Genomic DNA, 19,933 nt, shown 5'->3' with positions numbered 1-19,933 from the left:
TTTGGTTTAATTGTTTATTGCTATGTTTTGGTTTATCATGATGATATTTTGTTTTCTCATGCTTTTGTTTTCACATGGGAATTGTTGGCAAACCAACAAACTTGCATAGAACAAATGCCACATATATAAGCACGTAAAAATGGAAATTGTTTATATAGGTTATACTTCAGTCATTTAGTTTTCTTGAGTGCAATTTTTCTGCACATTTTCTATAATTAAACCGAATTTTTTAAATATTTTATATTTTTTATGAAAAAATTAGTAATTTTTAAATCAATAATATAATAACAGATTGTTTATGGTGGACAATAAATTAAGCATAGTGGGTTTGATTATAACATGATAATCCTAGAGGACATGGTAGGCAGCATATATAAATAAAAGAAGCTGGAGCAGTTTGAACAAAAAAATGAAGCTCCATTTCATTGAAATTAGAACATGAGATATACATAAGAAATATGCATGACTACTACTACTACTACTACATACATCTGACTGATACATATGCTTATAGTCACTATTATACGCACCAAACCTCAGTTCGGGTGAGTATTAACGGTAGTAACCAGACAACAATTGAAGAAAAAAAAAATAGGTACAAGCAATATAGCCAAGATCAGTGAAGTTATGGACACAAGCCTTCACAAACAACTGTTGGAAGACCAAGATCCTGAGATGGATGTTCTAGCTTTAAGTGTCTTAACATGAGCTAAAACAACTTTCTTCCAAATATCATTAGATATAATGCTCTTCCATCAACAAAGCCGATGATGACAGCTAATAGAGCAAATCATCAAGACAAAATTGTAGGCTGCGATCACAGTAACCCAACATGAAACCTCTAAGTTTTGAGTACAGTCCTGCCTCAAAGCATATTGAGCCACGTCACTCCCTCACAATTTAGCATAAAGTTCATACAACATTTTCAGTTAGGACTGCTGAAGAACAAGATTTAACTCTAGGGCAGACCTGGCCAATAATCCACCCCTCCTGCAGCAAAAAAGAAAATGAAGCTGTGATGTGATTTATTTTCTTGATGAGATGTAAATAAACTGGTAATAAGTTAATACTACTTATTTAGGAAAACTGATAGATTTATGCTTCATCAAAACAGAAACATGAATAGTATGCCAAAAAGGAAAAAAAATGCAATTCTGTAACATTCCTTTTACTACTTGAATTTTTAGTTGCATACCCCACTTGCCTTTTCCCACCATAAGATTGATATTTTCAATGTCAAACAAATGTTAAAATTTTTGAAATAGATTAACAAAAACTGTTTTCAATTTACATATTTGTCAACACCAATAAAAACTGCATGATTACCGTATCAGTATTGGAAGGATCATTTGGATCTTTTGCAGTTCCATAAAGCACTGGTTGCAGCATTCCCGTCTGTCCTCAAGATTTTATAGAAGTTAGGTTCATTCACATAAAATACATGAGAAAGGGAAAAGAATAATATGTGAAAATGGAGGTCACCTTTCCTCTTGATGTAGATCAACACCAACACAGGGAGGTGCTGAAACAGTTGCACGTATTGTTGGACCAAAAACTGCTACAAGCTTTAACAGCATATCCAGTGACACCTTGACATGTCTGTACAGTGAGAACAGAGTAAATATGAGAAAGTAACAAGTCCCGTGTTCATCAACAGAAGTAGGCAGGGGTATCACCATGTGTTTCCAAAACCAATATATTAATAAACGATTACCTTTCTATCTTGCTATCAAGCAAGCCTGTGAGCACAGGAAGTAAGCAAGAAAATAAATCCATGGTGAAAATCTCCATCTTCTCCACAAGGACACTGATAACATCTGCTTGAACCTGCATCAAAACGAAACTATTTTCAGGACTGTATATTCAACAATAAAACCATGACTTTCTAGTTAAAGTACAAAAACACCACAAAAATAAGCCTACAAGTGCCGTAGCACTACTCATAAAATACGCACAGATTGATCTGGCAGCTTTCTCAAAGCACTGGTAGCGCCTGTAATGTCATTGCGCTCCCAAAAGTGCCGCACAACCTACAAAAGTAAACAGCATTACCATGACGAGTCAGTAAGTTAATTACAAAGTGGTTCTAGTTTTTATCATTTTCTTTCTGTAGCCCTGTTTAGCAGACAATCATAAAATTGTACATCAGCGTTACAGCATAAGGCCAACATTGTTATGAGTTCCACATCTAAGAATAATACAGACTGAAACATTGAGTATTAACAACTAGCAAAACTTACCTGTAACTTTGTCAAGCGTGAGCGAAGATTACTCAATGTTACATCATGAGTTTGCATCAGACCTTCAATGATTTCTTCCTCATTTGCAGAGTTTGAATGCCGTATAGAGATTTGAGGCTCAACTTTCTGCAATATTGATAAACATAAACACTATTTAGTTGAATTACCAAAAAGTAACAATTTGTGAAAATGAGTTCATGATTAAATTTGATCTTTCACATTCTTTCAAGGCATATATATATATATGAAATCCTTTTTTTTTACTTCGTACACTATAAAAGAAGATGGACAGTGAATTTTAGAGAAATGTGCAGTTAAGTTGATGTGTAATATACTTGAAAAAGTTATATTTTATAAAAGGATGGGAACTAGTTATTTCCAAAGGAGAAATATGCTGTATGATTTCTAAAGTGTTTTCGAATGCTTGTGTGAGAATGTATAGACCCAATTGAAATTGTACATGTATGTCGTGTGTGAATGTATTATGCATGAGTCATCAATTTCTTTGTTGAGAATGTTGGAAATATATAAGAAATCTGCAATTGGTTGTTTTTCCTGTTTTTATGAAATTAATTGTTAGCCTAAGGATGTATTTGGTTTGTAAAGTGAAACAATGGTATGAATGGATGGATTATAGGTATTTCCAGGGAGGAAACCCCATTGAATGTGTTTCTCTAGTGTACGTATTGATACAAACAAAGTCACAAATACCCATACCAAATTATCAACCCTATCAAAATTTCAATAGGTTAGCTTCTGGCTTAAAAGTATAAAAACTGGAACCTATGGACCTTCATATACAAACATAACTTTCACCATAAAAAAACTGGAAGCTACAAAGAATATGCTAGTATCATAACACTCGTAAAGTGGAGAAAAATTTACCAGTGTGTCAGGAGATTTATCAGTTTCCAATATTGTCGTCTTGGGAACAGAGGGCAGATTGTTTTGATCTTCAATTAAGGGAGTTTTTTCTCTCCTCTCACATACTATGGTGACTGTGGGAGATGCTTTTATTTGATCTTCATGGTGAACTTTTTCTGTCGTTTCATTTATTGTGGGGAGGAATACATTAGTTTGATCTTCGTCAATTTGAATCTTTTCCCGTCTCTCAAACCTCTCAACCAATGACCGGGTCCTTCCTCGTACAACAGCAACTGCATGAATAGACATAAAAATATTCAATTTTCAGTAGCTTTTACAGTGTATATATAAGAGATTAAAATTGCATATATAAGAGATTGCAGACCTCCATTGACGTATTTAACTGGACTACTTTCTTCCTTGTGAGGTGAGGATTTATCACCTGAAATATAATAAGAATGTCACTTGTTTAAACTCGAAAGACTCAACTTTAATCATAAACAATAAGCCAAAGTATGCATAACATCTCTGTTTGAATGACCTCATACATGGAAATTCGGCTCTTTTACTAAAGCAGAACCAAATCTCAACAAGCTACTTGCCAGAATACCTGCTTGTTCACATCCCTAAAAAGAACTTATCTCTCCAGAGTCTTAGCCAATAGTTTATTCACTATTTTTCAAAGGAAATATAAGTTGGAAGTCAAAGGCAAACTTTGCTACAGAGAATTTCATAACATTTCGATATATTTAAAATCAAGGGGCAAATGTAAATATTTCCGAACAAAGTATGATAAGAAATTAGCCTTTCTTGAGAGGGTTAAGGTAGCAAGTGGCATTAAGTAAAAATATAGATTGGGATCAAAGGAGAAAAAACAACAATTCAATAATTGAGAGCTTAAATACTTGAGGCTAATGAAGTTAACAATCTACGGAAGGTATAGCTGAGTCAAAGAGAATTTGTTTATAGCAATGGAACAGTAAACCAAATAAAAGAGATTAAGAAAATATGATAGGGATAGGGAACTACAAAATCGGCAATAAGTTGCATTTGATATGCTCAGTGGTTAATAAGAAAACTTACATTTCTTTTGGTCGGAAAATCTACTCGGAGACAAAATCTTGTCAAACTTGTCTGTAACACTCTTGATAGGATGTTTGTCTTCACACGATTCTTTGACTTCATTCGGAGGTCCCAGATTTGTTTGGAACTTGGGCTCTTTTGTGCTGTCTAATTTAATTGCAGGATCACAAAAGGTTCCAGACTTCATATCTTCTGAAAACCTATCAACATCAAATCTGCCAGTGGATGCTCTCCGTACATGAGCTGGTTTGAGTAACATTCCAGGCTTAGTCTTTGAAAAGGTGATGGTCTCTTTTTCAGATTTTGCTGAGACTTTACCCTCAGGAACATCCCGAGGTACAATGTTCGGTGCAATGAAAGATTTTCTAATTGCTTGTTCATTTGATTTTACACGAACTCCTGTCAGAGGACTCTGCTTGATTGTTCCCAAGTTGCAAATTTCCTTGAATTCCTCTGGGAGATCTACTTTTTCAGAACTTAAAGACCCTGACCTCGGTAAAGTAAAAGGTCTCCCTCCAGAAGCTTTATAAGGAAGAAATGAGCATTTTATTAGATACACGATTGGTAAAATGATTAGATTTATAATACATAGACACCGGAACTATGCAAGTATTATGCATGTATCCTCATTCATCATGTCAAGAAATTTACTTGATGTTCATGTAAAATTAAATTCAGTTTAAGTCAATTCAACATAGCTGCAAACACAAACACACTCTTTTCTAAAACAAACATTGATGTTTTATGGGAGTATCCAGTCTAATAATCTGATAGGTTGTACCATACAGCGCAGACTCTGGCAGAGGCAAATGTTTAATAACCTTGACAAATCCAAATCTAAACCTAACTAAATCAACATTATCAAGAATGGCAAGATAAAGCTGATAAAGAGCAGTAATTCAGTATGGTTTGGTTTTAGCAAGTTAACCAACGCCAATAAGGAATATCTGTGTTGGCAGAGCATTAAAATGCAGCAAAATTCCATCAAATGAGGCCAAAACAGTGCAACTTATGATACAGAACTTCAATTTCCAAAGAGTAACTAAGGAAAAGAAAAAAGAAGAAAACATAAGCTTACAGTCAATATATATATTCTTTATCTCCTTTGATTCATCAGGAGACATGCTGCGCAACCCAGAGGTTGGTCTTTCATTAACTTCAACCTTCTCTAGTTTACTATTTTGAAGATCATGTTTTTGTTCTGTGACTTCATTTTTTTTGGGATCCAAGCCAGCACCATATGGCTCAATAAGCTGAAATGTTGAAGCTACCAGTCAGAATATGGCCAAAGAAAATAAAGAGAAAAATTCCATCTCAAAATATAGTTCATTTAGACTATCGAGAAATATATCAAGAAATAAGCATATAAAACTGATTACTAATACTATTAACCAATAATAATAATGAGCAAAGGAAGAAATTTTCTTTATTCTCAAGCAAACCTGGAGTGTTATTGCACTATACACATACATCATTAAATGTGCTGGAATTCTGTTTTCCAGGCTATTAAATATTTCCCTAATTTCAGTATTGCATAAGCAGGGCTGAAGTGATGGCATCACACAACTTTACAAGTACACCTTCACAATTATAATAGAGGTAAATATATGAATATAACAGGCACGACATGTCTCTAAACTAAGATGTAGAAGAAGCAATCTAAATTAATAACATAGTGGATCCTACCGATATATCTGCTACCCAGATTCCAACAGAATTCCGGTAGAATGAGCACCCCAAAAGTTTCCCATCGTGAATACAAAGATCACCAAGTGTTGTCCATCCCATATCAACAGTATCATGACATATCACAGGTTCCCATGAATACACCTACAATATATCGGTATAGCAAATGACATCTTTAATCAGTTGCAAATGCTGTATTATGAATTTATATATAATCTAAAAATTGCAATTTTTTACCTTCAAACTATCTTCATGTCCAGTAAATAGGGTCCTTCCATCAGGATGAAAAGCTATTGAGCGTACCCCAGAAGCCTTATAAAAATAATATGATATATTTTAGATATCTAATACAATAAAAAGTGATATTATTTATAGTAATTAAAGAAAACGCAATAATTTACACTTATCAAAGAATATAAATTTTATTGTGCCGCACAAGTACATGTGTTTGGCAGAAATGAATATAATTGTTTCCTTTCAAAAAGTTTAGATACCTCACGCCTGGCAGATCCAATCATTTCAAAGGTTTCTAAATCCCAGAATTTCACTGTTCTATCAGCAGAACCTGCAAAACAGTTTGTGAATTTCAATTAACTTGCATATATTAGTAATAAACCAGGCGTAACTTAACCCCAGAAGTTAGATCAAGAGGGGAGGATTACACAAGCCTTATAATGATTAACTTTAGCCATATTCCTACCCAGTGTGGGACATCCTAATATCATGTTTATACAAACAATAAGTTTGTAGAAGTTTTGGAGGTAGAGAAGATCAAGTATGGAACATGTTATAATTGACACTAAGCAAAACGAAACAACACATTTCACATCCCTAAGACCACCGTCTGATAATATCCAAATATTTCATATTCTTTTATTTAAGTATAAAATAGGCTTTTATTTAATAGGCTTTAATTATTAATTGATTATTACAGAATTTGGTAAGATCTAATTAGATATCTACAACATAGATGTGGAAGTTTCATAGTTTGAATCTCCTACAATGACAAGACTTAACTCACTGAAATTAAAATACTAAAAGAAGGAAAGAATAATACTTTCTATGTTTCCTAACAATGAGCATCAAGAGGGATTGTATATGAATAAGAAGAGTAGTCTAAGAAGGATTTATATTAACAGTATCTAAAAGATTATATATATGTATCTATTCAATAAAAGCAGCGATTATTATGAAACAAATAATATTTTTATATTCCCCATACGTAAGCATCTACCACTATTAAATGCTTCAACTGTTCAAAAAAATCACCTGTAGCCAGAAGAAATTCAAGCGGATGGAAATCTATTGATCTAATGGGTCCTTCATGGAACTTGAAGTCGTGCAAGAGCTTCCCAGCTGTTAGATCCCACACCTGCACATATTGGTATAAAAATTGTGTAAGTTAAAATCTATTGCATGTTAGAGCATCACTGGTCTAAGAATGTCCATATTGTTACCTTCACAACATTATCTAATCCACCAGAAACAACCCAACGGCCATCTGGAGTAAATTTGATAGTACTGATGCCCTGGCTATGACCCTTGTACGTATGAATACATCCTTTTTTTCTTATGTCCCAAATCTTTAGATTAGTGTCCATGGAGCCAGATGCAAAAAATTCACCGAAGGGGTGAAACTCAACAGCAGTACAATTGGATCTGTGTCCAGCAACTGTGCGAACCACTATACTTCAAGAACAATAACAATATATTAGAAGTGTTACTGAATTATCAAAGGTAGGATCACATATGGTGACCAAAATATGAAAAATGCTGTAAGATTTCAAAATCAGAAGTAGTAGCAGTACTTGTGGATTCCATTATAAAATTGTTCAAGGAAGGTAGATAGCCAAACTGCCAAATTCATAATTCTTTAGTCATGTAATAAACACCATTCATTTCTCTAGTTTACACTCAGATGATCCAACAATAAACACCATTCTAGATTGTAATATTATCCTAACTTCATCATGGTTTAGTGGACTAATTGACTTACTCTTAGCTTCTTCCAAATCCCAAAGCTTTATCACACCAGTTGATGCTCCACCAAGTACTAAAACTTCTGCTGAGTCAAATGCGACAGATTCAACTGGACTAGTATGACCAGATAGGCTCTGCATGTTGCAGTAAGTCAAGTATTGTTAGGTCGGTCACAGATGCCACCTGGCACTACTTCCATCAAAACAAAGTCACATACAATTCATAATGAGGAATCCAATCAGGAAAACTATTACAGATGATATATTATTATGATCTGACTATGGTAGTAAATCCCAGTTTCGCAGTATCCTCCCTATGACGGCAGTGCCAAAAATTTTAAACAGATAAGTAAGGAAACCACTAAAAATTGTAAAAGAAAGTAGGACGCATTAGAAATAGGCCACTCTGTTAAAGTGGCCGAGCCAATGATCTCGCGGTAGCAATATCCCAATTAGAATGCTACAAAAAACATAGCAAGCAATGGCACTGACCATTAGTGAAGTTGGCTTCCCAATTGTCCAAAGATTGACCTTGTGATCATCACCTCCAGTAATGAAAAGACGGCATGCTTTCTTTCCGATATTTAAACAATTGACGCTTGCCGAATGAGCCACAAATTCCTCTAAAGTTTATTGGCTCAGGAATTCACATTATCAAATACACCAACACAGTCAACACACAGAGAACCAGATTGAAAAAGTAAATAAATAAATCAAGACTCTACAAATCAAAATTCTTAAACCTAGAATATTCATATCTTTCAACATCTGATTTCCAAAAGATCAGAGAGAGGAAAAAATGAGGAATATTTTAAATAATTGAAGGGAAAAAAGTACGGATAAGAAGTAAGAGAAAACCTTGAAATTGAAAGTTCCCATGAACTTCTGCAACAGTTTCAGGGCAACCAAATGGAACAAAAATGTAAAGAGCTTAAAAGTTTCCAACATAACTACCAAAATTAGTATCACTTATTTATCCCCAGAAAACAAACACACAAAATTCCACCTTGCCCTCTCCTATAACATAAAACCCAAAAAGAAAAAAAAAAACTGAATAAATAAACAGAACCCTTTGAAGCTGCAAAGAACCATTTAATCCAGATTTCAATACAAACCCAGCCACCAGTAACCATTTTTTTTAAAAAAAAAAACAGAAACAATTCCAGATAACCATTTTCTCTAGCAGAACACATTCAATCATTTATTGTCTACAAAAAAGGATACGTATTTTATATCCACGCTTTGCCATTTTTTGTTGGGCACCTCAGAAACCAGCTTCTGAAGCTGAAATGAGTTTCCTTTCTTGAAGTAAGGAAACAATCCAGAACTTGGGTCTACTCCAAAGACTCTCCCTGCTGCTGCAACGATTCACGGCAACAAGAAGAGATGCTTCAGCGGGTGGAAATGAAAATGCGAAGCTAAGGTAATGGATGTGTCAGATGAGAAATGGTCTCAAAACAATAATAATAAAAGAAGAAGAATTCAGATTCAACAGTGAGAAATGAGAAGGGGAATGAAAATAATGACCAGGAATTTCTTTTTCTTGGTAATAAATACTTTCCTTTCCCCTTGCTTTTTGAAATATTTATTTATTTTATTTATCTGTTTATTTTGTAACCTTCATTAATTATGTGTGGAGCAACCAGCAAAGACTAGTCTGTTTTGGATTGCAGTTAGAAAAAAAATAATTGATTTAAGAGTATCTTTTGACAGATCTTCAGTTAAATTTAATTTTTTATTATGTTCATTTATAATATAAATTTAATAAACTACAGTTTTAGTTATTGTTAAGTTCCAAAAATAATTAGCTTTCTGTTGGAATAAAAAAAGTTATGTGGTTTGTAAATAGATAAATACTATAGATATAAATATTAAATACATTCATAAAATTTCAACAAACTATACCTTTTTTTTTCATGGCTACTTTCCCTTGTCGGACTTAAATGCCCTCCACATCTTGCTGTTATACTTACAAAATTACCTAAAAAGCCCTTCTTTTGTCGCTGACGTGTCATCACTTTTGACACGGTTTTTAATTTATTTTTTAAGCTATATAATATTTGAGGCATCCATAGATTAGTTTTTTAGTTTTTAATAATGTATTTGTTTTTTTATGTGGAATTAAGAATTGTTCGGTGAATGTGATTGTATTCTATTTTATTGTGTCTTGCACGTTTGTGGCTACAAAAATAAATTTATAATATTTATTTATTATAAGATTGGGCTAATAAAACTCAAAGATATTTACTAATACTTTTCCTTTTATTATATGGCTACCTAATTTCTTGAATAATTTAACTAACAATTGAAGAAGAAGCAATTTGAAGAGATAAAAGGCACGAAAATGACTTGTATTGCACAAGGGAAGATTCCTTATAAGATAATCTTCCTTTCTTGGTGTATAATTTTTCATTATGCAGGGGAAAACTTAGAACAACATATCATGTTTCATTGTCATTCAATAATATGATAGCCATATAACAACTGCATTAACAACACGTACTTAAACTATGAACTCTATTCATTAAAATATCCATAGTCTATAATCTTTATATAAAACTCAATATATATTCAAAAATTCATAAATGCTTACTGTGTTGATAATTAATTTTAAAAACTAAACCGAAGTCTAAGAATAAATGTAACTGTTGCACAAAAAGTTAATGTAATAAATATTTGTGATTTTCCATAAATTTATTTTATTTTCTAATGTAAATATTTTAAATTAATCTGACTCATTTAAAAAATAAGCAATTTTTGGTTGACTAATTTTTCATCAATATGCACTGCAATTCCATTGCAGTGTTTGTGTTTCCATTGACTAACAGTGAGTTTATTCAGATGAAATGTTTCTTTCAATGAATTCGAAAACTTTGCCAGCAAATCAACATTTCTTAGAGCCAGTGTAGTGGGCCAATTTTTCAGGCTAAAGTTTAATTGCATGTGAGTAGTTGAATTTAGTGATATCAAAATCTCAATCATGATTGTACACATTTTTTCCCTAAAAATATTTATAACTAAACTTATATAAACAGCTTTTTCCATATTTATTTAGAATATAAATTGGATTCAATTTAACTCACCTTCAACTTAAATCTGACACTCACTTGTTTTCAGATTCAGGCATGAAGAAATAGAAATTTTCATCATTTTGGAGTTTACCATATTTCCAAATACACCATGTACCACAAATTCTGAAGTATTTATACTTACATAATCCAATTAATTCATAATCTATAAAATTCCAAGAAAAAAATCCAATAATTCTTGAGATCCACTTTGTTAGCAGAGACAATTTTTTTTTTTCAAATCAAGACAAAAGTGTAGTTATAATACTCCTGATTTTGGAAACAAAATTAATCAGTTACTAATTTTAATTCTAAGTTGGAGTTAAACATATATTCATGATTCATAATAATGGGCATGAATATTAAAACTCAAGCTATTTTAATAATTTTTTTACCTTGAAAAATCCTATATTTTAAACGTTAAATTGAGCATACAAAATATCTCTCACAAGCAAACGGTCTTGTTTTTCTTGATCTTCCTCTATTATTGTCTTTTGAAGCTGCTCAAAATTAGTACTACATGAAGTTTCTGACTTAATTATAAAAGTAAAGACTCCAAAGAAAAGGTTAGCATGCCGGATTTCTCATATGATGTGGGGTTCAACACTTCAACGTTCAATTGGTGAAATGTTTTTCATGTGCAAGACAGCAAGAGAATGTTTTCACAAACACCACATTCACTGAAACATGACTGTCCCCTGCATCATCAAAATAATGTTAGTAAAGAAAAGGGGAATCATTCACCAAGGGTTGGCACCACAGCCTCATGTTTGTTCCACTACACCAAACATTATTTTAACCAAACACATTATATTTAATGTAATGCCCTATTCCTCTTTTTAAATCCATAAAAAAAGGGAAAAAATTTCAATCCATGAATTGTTGGATAGGAAAAAACAAGTTTTTGTAACAATGATAGATATAGTACTTTGAACTTTTTTTTTCACTATTATTTTCTCTCTTATGTACATGTCACCTACGTACTATTGTTACAAACTATTTGGTATTTTTTTATGGAATGAAAGAGTGTGGCCCTCTAGGCAGACAGGAAGACACAGATTCCTCGGAAGTGGTGAACTTAAAATCGGAGTGTGTGTCCATGTTTTATTTATTTTTTCTTCTTAATTATTTTTATATTTTAAATTGACGAAATTAAATAACGGAAGTGTTTGACTGAGAAACGGAAAAAAACTGTGTACAACCCGTGACACTGTCATGTTGTCGTTTCCTTCTTTTTAAAATTTTGATGCAGTCATTTTCGATGTCAGCAACTTTCACCTCCATAGTCCATTCTATTAGGCTTTTACCTTTTTTTCTCTTTTCTTTTTAACGAGCCAACACAAAACGACAAGGAAAATAATGTGCCCAAAGTGTTAGAACATGACAACGACGCGTGACCATGTGCACCTTAGAACTACATCGTGGACCAATGTTTGGCCCATTAGGCCTGGGCTACACAAAAGGTTTGGGCCTACTACTTAAGGAGTAATAAATAAAAAATACATTCATTTATTAAAGATAAATAAATATAATCCATTTTTTTACAAAATATTTAAAAAGGTAAAATATTCAAAGATCCCTTTTCACTACACAAACTGTTAAGCCTGCTTATTGTGTTTCTTACGAAAAATAATTGTTCAAAAACTTTTATAACTAGATGAGTTAAAAGAAACCTTTAAGAAGCTTTCTAAATAAGTTTCTTCAAAGCTAAAACATAATTTCTTCAAAGACACTTCCAAATCATAGAATCACATTAAAAGTCAAACAATTCAACCTCATTTAACGCCGTAACGCATTGATGTAAAATTTAGGTGGGTTTGGATTTCCTAAAGAAAGTATGTGAACTTTATCCAACTTAAATACATTGTCAATAATAAAAAATCATGTAACCACAAATTATAGAACATAGAACATGACAAATTATAATAACTATTCTAGCTAAACATCAAACCAAATTTCTACCATCACGTATAAACTTTTTAATGCAACATTGAAAAAAGTTTTTTTTTTTTTTGTTTTGTAAATTTAGTGGCTAAACTTGCTTTTTCTTCTTTGAAAAGTTGGTCCAAGCCGCAATGATATTGCTCCTAAGTAACCAAACTTGAGCAAACCTCAAATATAGATATAAATTCTCTACAAACCAAATGAAAAAAAAAATAATACATGAATGCAGCATCTCTAAAAGGGTGACATTTTAGTAAGTTAATGCTTTATGTATGATATACATAAGCCGAAAATCATAGTGTCTACAACACCATGGACAATGATGGATCACATTGGTGAATCTGAGCCCATATAACATATTAGACTATTAACATAATTCATCTTAGTAACTAAAAAACTAAACAACGAAGTATAAACTATTGCATAATTACATTACTAAGCAGATTTTCAACACACATAAGGTAAAAATATTTGGCTCACAAAATTAATAAAGAAAAATAGACTTGTCATCAGCAACACTTCCCGGCTACTGGAATTCATCTTTTCACAGATAGATACGTTTTCTTTACATCATTCGTAAGAGATCTTGAACAATTTCCGACATTGCAGGTCGGAATTCAGGTTCACGCTGGAAAAAATAAAATAAATAATGTTTACAAAAATAATAGATGATAGACTATCAAAAATTTAGAAATTTATAATGCATATTTTTTTCTTTACATTTTTCTGCCCTTAAAATTGATTAACATTGTGACATATCTTTAACCATGAAGTTACTTAGTATGGATTGGCTACTTGTTTAGCAGTACGACAATGTTCCTTAAAAGTTAATTGTGGCTATTCATGTCATAGTTGCACATTTCCATCAACACCACAAGAATTCAGCGACCATATTTTCTAGCAACAAAGCAATGCATACTTTGATATTTGACCATTAAAGTTACGTTAGTTCAATGCAACCAGAAGACAATATACAACTAAATCCACTTTTTCTAAAAGCGTTTTCACTTTCTCCTTCTTTAGGCTTTGGCATTGAATAGAGTAGCACACAAAGTCCAACTACCATGCGATGATTGTACTTCTAAATGTTCCAGCATCCAATACTCAATGTGTAGGTAAAAAGGGCAGTCTATGCAAAAACAAAAACTTCATTCCTTTCCATTTTATATGTTTTTTCTAACTTGATATATTTTATGGAGCTTTTCAAAAGCCTTGGGGTCAGAAATAGTGAAAATCTTGACTGTAATGAAAATCTTGAAGGCACATTCACACAAAATTATTAGATTACCTGTAGACATGAAGAAACAATATCTGCAAAACGCGACAAGGACTTCATAGGATAGGCTCCGTTCAAGCAGGGGTCAACCATTTTTGACAATGTATCAATGTCATGGAGTTGAGGGACAGCCCATCTCACCAAAAATTGCTCTGCACGAGGCCGGGACCTAAACATTTGTGATGCTTTAGCCAAGTTCGAAATTTTAAGCATTGTTTCTGTTAAGCTGGAAAAGATATGAACACAACTATCATAATTGCTAATGGGATTACTCACTTGTCATGAGATTTTCGTCCAGTAAGGAGTTCTAACATTACAACACCAAAACTGAAGACATCACTTTGCTGTGTGTAACTTCCAGACTCAAATTCTGGAGCACTGTAACCATAAGCAGTAAGGAGGCGTCCTGATAACTGAGATTAGATGCGTCATTGTTAGACAGGAATGTAACAAAAACAGAGGAAATAAACTTAAATCTTGGGTCTGTAGCAGTACTTTTTGCGACCCTACAAACTAGACTCCGAAAATATAGAATGCAATTTTCTGAAATTAAGAATATCAGGAGAACTAGAATTTAAGTCATTTTAGTTATATATAAAACAGAGTTTATGAACCAAACCAATAATCTATTTCGGTTCTTAGTACCACACAATTTCTATATTAAGATTTTCCACGCAACCATCATGGTTTTGCTGCATAGTGGCATAAACTGTATCTCCTTTCATACAATATGAAATTCCATTCCATACCTTCATCTTTATTGCCATAAAATATATCAAATTCTTTGTAAAATGAATTACCCTCTAAAACTTTTCTATCCAAACGCAAGGCTAAGGTCTGATAAAATATCTGATCATACGCTTTTGCACTTACTTTTTACATATGAATATAATTCTTTTGCGCCATTTATTCCATGACATTCAACAGAACTACAAGAATGTCTGCTACATAGTTAAGAAGCCTAAAAAGCATTCAATAAATATCAGTTGAGAATTCACAGATTAAGAAATTAAAAGAGTTACCTGACCCGTAGAGCCAGAAGATAACAATGGCCCTAATCCACAATCAGAGATGCACACTTCCAAATTGTCATTCAGAAGAACATTATTAGACCTAAAATTTCGATGCACAATAGGTGGCCTAAAGTTCTCATGCAGGTACCTTGTACAAGAAAGACAAGGAATATCAGAGATAAGGCCATGAAAAGAAAAATCAATGCCATGGCCTATTGCTAATAGTCTTGAACATAACTGGTTTATACTAGCATCAAATTTATGTTATGCTACAAGACCTTCCACAATTGTACCAATAGCTGTGTTTCAGTTAACATATTATAGGATAACAGCGACTTAAATATAAAAGCAATGCTTCCCACCTCCAAAAGGTATTACTTAGTGACTAATATTGAGTTTATGTAACTAAAAAATTGGAATCGGGTTGGTCACTAAACTCACTCTAAAGCTCTGGCAGCTCCGAGTGCCACTCGAATGCGTGCATTCCATGGAAGTTTGATTCGCTGATCATCATCCCCATGCAATACATTATGTAGGGTCCCATTACTGCAATACTCATATACAAGTAGTCGTTGGCTGTGTTCAACACAGTAGCCTACAAGTCTTGCAATATTTGCATGCTGAATATTGGAGATGCTGGATACCAATTGAAGAAATTGCTCATGACTCTGCCCCATGGAAGCAGTAGCATCCAGTTTCCTCACTGCCAATAGCTAAAAAGAACATTTCAAAGATATAAGTACGTGAGGCACCAGTAAACAGTAGTCAAGCCAGGAAAATTAGACAACAGATAATCTCAAGAAAGGACAATTAAAAGGCTGTGCAGAGCATAAAAAATCACAAACCAATATATTTATCCTAACAAAGTATGAACTGGGGCAAAGCCAATGGTCATCAATGCAACACTCAATATTAACTGTTTGATTAGAACTATCTAAAATAGATAGCCAGGAGTGACTGGCTGACTACTAAGTCAGAGAAATTGTTTCATTAAAAATTCTCCAAAACCAATATAAACTCTGTTTCAAAAATATCATTGATTAAATCAGTGTTTATGAATTCTATATCTGCAGATAAAGCTGGCTGGACCACAATGGTCTTGTGGACCAAACCACCCAATCAGAACTTGTTCTTAGATAGGTTGAAGAGTAGTTTCTGAGAGCATTAGTTGGGTTCAAATAGTAACAGAATATATCAATTGGCCTTGGATATTATTCGATATGATCATAACATAAGCACTGACAGACAAAATCTCAACAAACACAAGCAGGTTCTTGCTATTTCATAAAACCCAAAGGGGAAAAAACATAAGTGTTCCAATCTCTAAAATAACAGGTTTAAATAGAAACAAGAAATTCATTAATGAGGAGACATTTGAGAGAATGAATACAAAAGAATGCCGAAATAGACATGTTATAAAACTAGGAGAATCCTTTTATGTATAGAGACATAGAAGCTAGAACATTACCTTTCCATCAGGGAGTTCAGCCAGATAAACCGGCCCTAGTGTGCCTTCCCCAATGCAGTTTTCTTGGGAAAAGTTATTTGTATATTGTTGAAGCAATGCAATAGTATAAATTTCGATGGAATTTGTCATAACTTGTTTTTCAGTTTCTTTGGTAGTTGTAGCGGGATTGATAGTGATCTTCTCACCAGAAATGGTTGGGAAAGAGTGTTTTGGTGGTGGCTGCAGGGGTGAAAGTTTGGAACCCCCTCCAGTGTTCATTGATTGATGACCATTATTGCATTCTGAAGTTGCAGATACTACTTTCACATGTATGTCTCCTTCATCTTGAACCTTAGGAATCGAATTTGTGCTTCTATGTGGTATTTCACATTTACCCTTCTCCTCTTGGTTAGTTGCTCCAAAAACTGAATCATTGCATGCAGATTTATTCAAAGGTCCCCCAAACACGCCCACATCATCAAGTTTCTTAGAATTTTTCTTCTCCGGCCTCCTCTTAATGCAACACAACATTAGAAGACAAACTCCCAATACAATGAATACAAAAAGACCTGCACCAGCAATCCAGATGATGCTCTTAGCCATAAAAGACCTCCTAGCACTTGCAGGCACTCGTGCTGTCAGGGCAGAAGGACCATATGCCACTTTCCAAGGCGATTCTTGGGGGGATGGAACCATAGCTACTGGTGCAGGGGCTGCAAGAGGAGGTGATGGAATGATGGTAGTATTAAACGGATTCCCATTTTTACTGCACAGGACATGCTACTATGTTAACTAGAATAAAAGATCTGGAATAAGGTAATGAACCGATTTATCTTATAAGAACATACTTAAAACATCTAGAATAAAATATTCATAGTGCAGAGTTCAAGATCTATTGTTATTTCTCATACTGTCACACACACCAGAACCAAAGCTTGAAAAATGGGAGCATGGAAAATAAATAATAGTACAAAACAAAACATGTCTCACCTGAAATTAGGGATAGACAACAATTTTGGAGGAATTGGCCCAGAGAATAAATTGTTCTCTATATCCCTGCATAATAATAAAATCACAAGTAAAATATATCTAGTTCTAGCCATTGATGCAATTGCAGGATATATCTCAAAATGTAATTTCATAGTTAGAATTGTACAGGTCTTGAAGTGGCAGGTCTTGCAACACGTAAAGGGTCCCCGAAAGTTGATTATTTTGCAAGTGCCTGAAAGTGCAAAATGAATCAATAATAAATAACACCTCATTACATGTAGCAAAATAGAATATATTCATAGGAAGAAATTTTACTCACAATGTTATAAGAGATGATAAACTCCCTGTTGAGGAAGGCAGCTGACCACTCAAGTTATTATTTGACAAATCCCTGAAACATGGCATAGGGTTTCCATGAATTGTGCATGGAAATGGAATAAAGAAAGAGAAATGCCAGTGCAATTTAACATCATTTTCCAACGTATTAATTGAACCAGTACGATGATGAAATACATGTAGGATTTAACCATTGAAAAGGTTGCTTAATTATCAATGGACACCATTTATCTTCCAAAATGGACAAACATTTTAAGAACTCACAAGTTTGACAGCTGAGTTAATAAGGACAAGGCATCCGGAATGCTTCCATTTAATCGATTTCCCATGAGAGACCTAAATATTCAATCAAAACATAAAGTGGTTAGGTATTCTGGTAGATATGCATTTATCAACAGATCATTCAGTAAATACTGCTGTAAAATCATGAATTTCAAGATAAAAATGATAACATACAAGCTCCGCAGAGTAGGGGGCAGAGTAAATGGAATAGGCCCTTCAATGTGGTTGTTACTAAGATCCCTGTGGAATGGTGAAACAAGAAAGCTTCATGAGGTTTTCTAGTGCGAATACTAATAATTACATAATTACTTGTCAAGGGCCAAATTTTCCCAATTAATCTAAACAAAACTGACTCCTCTATAACCAGTGACTTTGGGCAAATATGAGCCTAGTGTACATAATTTTGATGTAGTAACCATTATATATGTGCATATTTCAGTATATATGAGCACTGGGCAGTATTCACAGTGGACACACGTATTTATATGATATAAATACTGCTGAATCGAGTAACTCTGAAAAGCAACAAATGTTTGCATGATCAATCAGCACGGGTACAATTATCTCAAAAGGCACTACTTACAATTCTAAAATGGATGGGAAATTCAAATTGCTGCCCAGCTGTCCACCCAAATTCATGCTTCCAAGGTGTCTGTCAAATATAAATTCCACTGAGCCTTATCCCAGGTGTTCACATTCAGCACTATTAATCAAATAACTTATGCAATGCAAACCAATTACCTAGAATATGAAAACAATAACAAAATTGAAATCAATACCACCTTAAGAAAGGGAGGATAGACATACATAGCAGTTATGTTGGAGAAGACACAAGCGACACCTTGCCACAGTTCTAAACATGGATCTCCTCCCACGGATTTCCACCCTTGAAGTGGTGGCGACCCCAGAGAAACATATAGACTATTGATTGCACCAACTGTAACCATGACACACCTTGAAACAGATTAGTTTCCATAACCTGTGCACTTTATAAGTTAAACAACAAATAAATAAAAAGAACTTCGTTTACTTATTTTCTTGCTATTTTTCTTCGGTTTTAATGTACCTTCCCTAAGAAGTAAATGAAGCATTATATTTCTAATATGGAAATAAAACTAAGAGATGAGAAGACTATTTGCAATACCATCAACCATATCAGTATCTCCAACACAGAAAGTCCCTGCGAGAATCACGACGCAGGTGACAAAAATCCCAACATGCAACTCCAATTTGGTGCTTGTCATTTTCACAATGGAGTTAACTTCCAAGATTGAAGCCACAGAAGCTATACACCGAAGTTGGGGAAGCTCAAAACTTCAAAACTGAAAACACACTAAAGAACAAGACAAAAACTTCCACGAGAATCCGAGGTCGTTCTTAAAAGGGAATCAAACCCTTTTCAGAACAGAGACAAAAATAAAGGAAAATGAAAATGGTGGGGGAAAGTGACCAAAATAAAAAAGGCTTCAGTGCGACATGGAGAAAGAAAATGAGAAAGAAGGAGACTTAAAAGAAGAGGAAAATGAAAAACAAAAAGTGAGCAATGCAGGGTACGCAAGAGTTGAGAAACCCTAAAGAGTGTCGTCCAAAGCACACACTAGTACTGTACAGTGTAGTGTAAGGATATACAGGCACTGTGTGACACTCTTTATCTGTTTCTTTTTCTGTCTTTCTTCTCAAAAGCAGAGACAACCAGAGCGCTTTTTGAGACATCATTCAAAAATT

General features: G+C 33.7%; 2 protein-coding genes across 5 annotated transcripts; both read right to left on the bottom strand.

Annotated features, from left to right (window-relative positions):
• Positions 1 to 396: 396 nt before the first annotated feature.
• Positions 397 to 9,374, bottom strand: LOC108343215 (katanin p80 WD40 repeat-containing subunit B1 homolog KTN80.1). 2 transcript variants are annotated; one of them, XM_017581339.2, is made up of 18 exons: positions 9,077 to 9,374; positions 8,345 to 8,475; positions 7,870 to 7,987; positions 7,331 to 7,557; positions 7,143 to 7,245; positions 6,368 to 6,438; positions 6,111 to 6,185; positions 5,874 to 6,017; positions 5,266 to 5,440; positions 4,188 to 4,709; positions 3,490 to 3,546; positions 3,126 to 3,397; positions 2,241 to 2,366; positions 1,956 to 2,030; positions 1,715 to 1,827; positions 1,483 to 1,599; positions 1,327 to 1,395; positions 397 to 990 (listed from the first exon to the last, which is right to left on the bottom strand). In XM_017581339.2, exons 1-18 carry the CDS (start codon positions 9,099 to 9,101, stop codon positions 930 to 932), a joined length of 2,481 nt encoding a protein of 826 aa, XP_017436828.1. In that variant the 5' UTR covers positions 9,102 to 9,374; the 3' UTR covers positions 397 to 929. The 2 variants fall into 2 exon arrangements, with proteins under 2 accessions (XP_017436828.1, XP_017436829.1); XM_017581340.2 differs by lacking the exons at positions 8,345 to 8,475; positions 9,077 to 9,374 and having other exon boundaries at positions 7,331 to 7,562.
• Positions 9,375 to 13,097: 3,723 nt separating this feature from the next.
• Positions 13,098 to 19,913, bottom strand: LOC108343494 (protein STRUBBELIG-RECEPTOR FAMILY 3). Of its 3 annotated transcripts, none has more exons than XM_017581809.2 (14): positions 19,353 to 19,913; positions 19,016 to 19,145; positions 18,792 to 18,860; positions 18,383 to 18,448; positions 18,191 to 18,262; positions 17,910 to 17,981; positions 17,757 to 17,822; positions 17,591 to 17,656; positions 16,622 to 17,366; positions 15,595 to 15,866; positions 15,163 to 15,301; positions 14,417 to 14,553; positions 14,153 to 14,309; positions 13,098 to 13,492 (listed from the first exon to the last, which is right to left on the bottom strand). In XM_017581809.2, the coding sequence occupies exons 1-14, from the start codon at positions 19,450 to 19,452 to the stop codon at positions 13,430 to 13,432; spliced, it is 2,154 nt and encodes a 717-aa protein (XP_017437298.2). In that variant the 5' UTR covers positions 19,453 to 19,913; the 3' UTR covers positions 13,098 to 13,429. The 3 variants fall into 3 exon arrangements, with proteins under 3 accessions (XP_017437298.2, XP_052734838.1, XP_052734839.1); XM_052878878.1 differs by having other exon boundaries at positions 19,016 to 19,187; positions 19,353 to 19,443; XM_052878879.1 differs by lacking the exon at positions 19,353 to 19,913 and having other exon boundaries at positions 18,991 to 19,078.
• Positions 19,914 to 19,933: the final 20 nt, after the last annotated feature.

The sequence above is a fragment of the Vigna angularis genome, chromosome 6 (genome assembly GCF_016808095.1).
Source record: "Vigna angularis cultivar LongXiaoDou No.4 chromosome 6, ASM1680809v1, whole genome shotgun sequence".
Taxonomy (NCBI): domain Eukaryota; kingdom Viridiplantae; phylum Streptophyta; class Magnoliopsida; order Fabales; family Fabaceae; genus Vigna; species Vigna angularis.
Note: the sequence above shows the minus strand (reverse complement) of the source record. Positions and strands in the feature narration are given on the sequence as shown.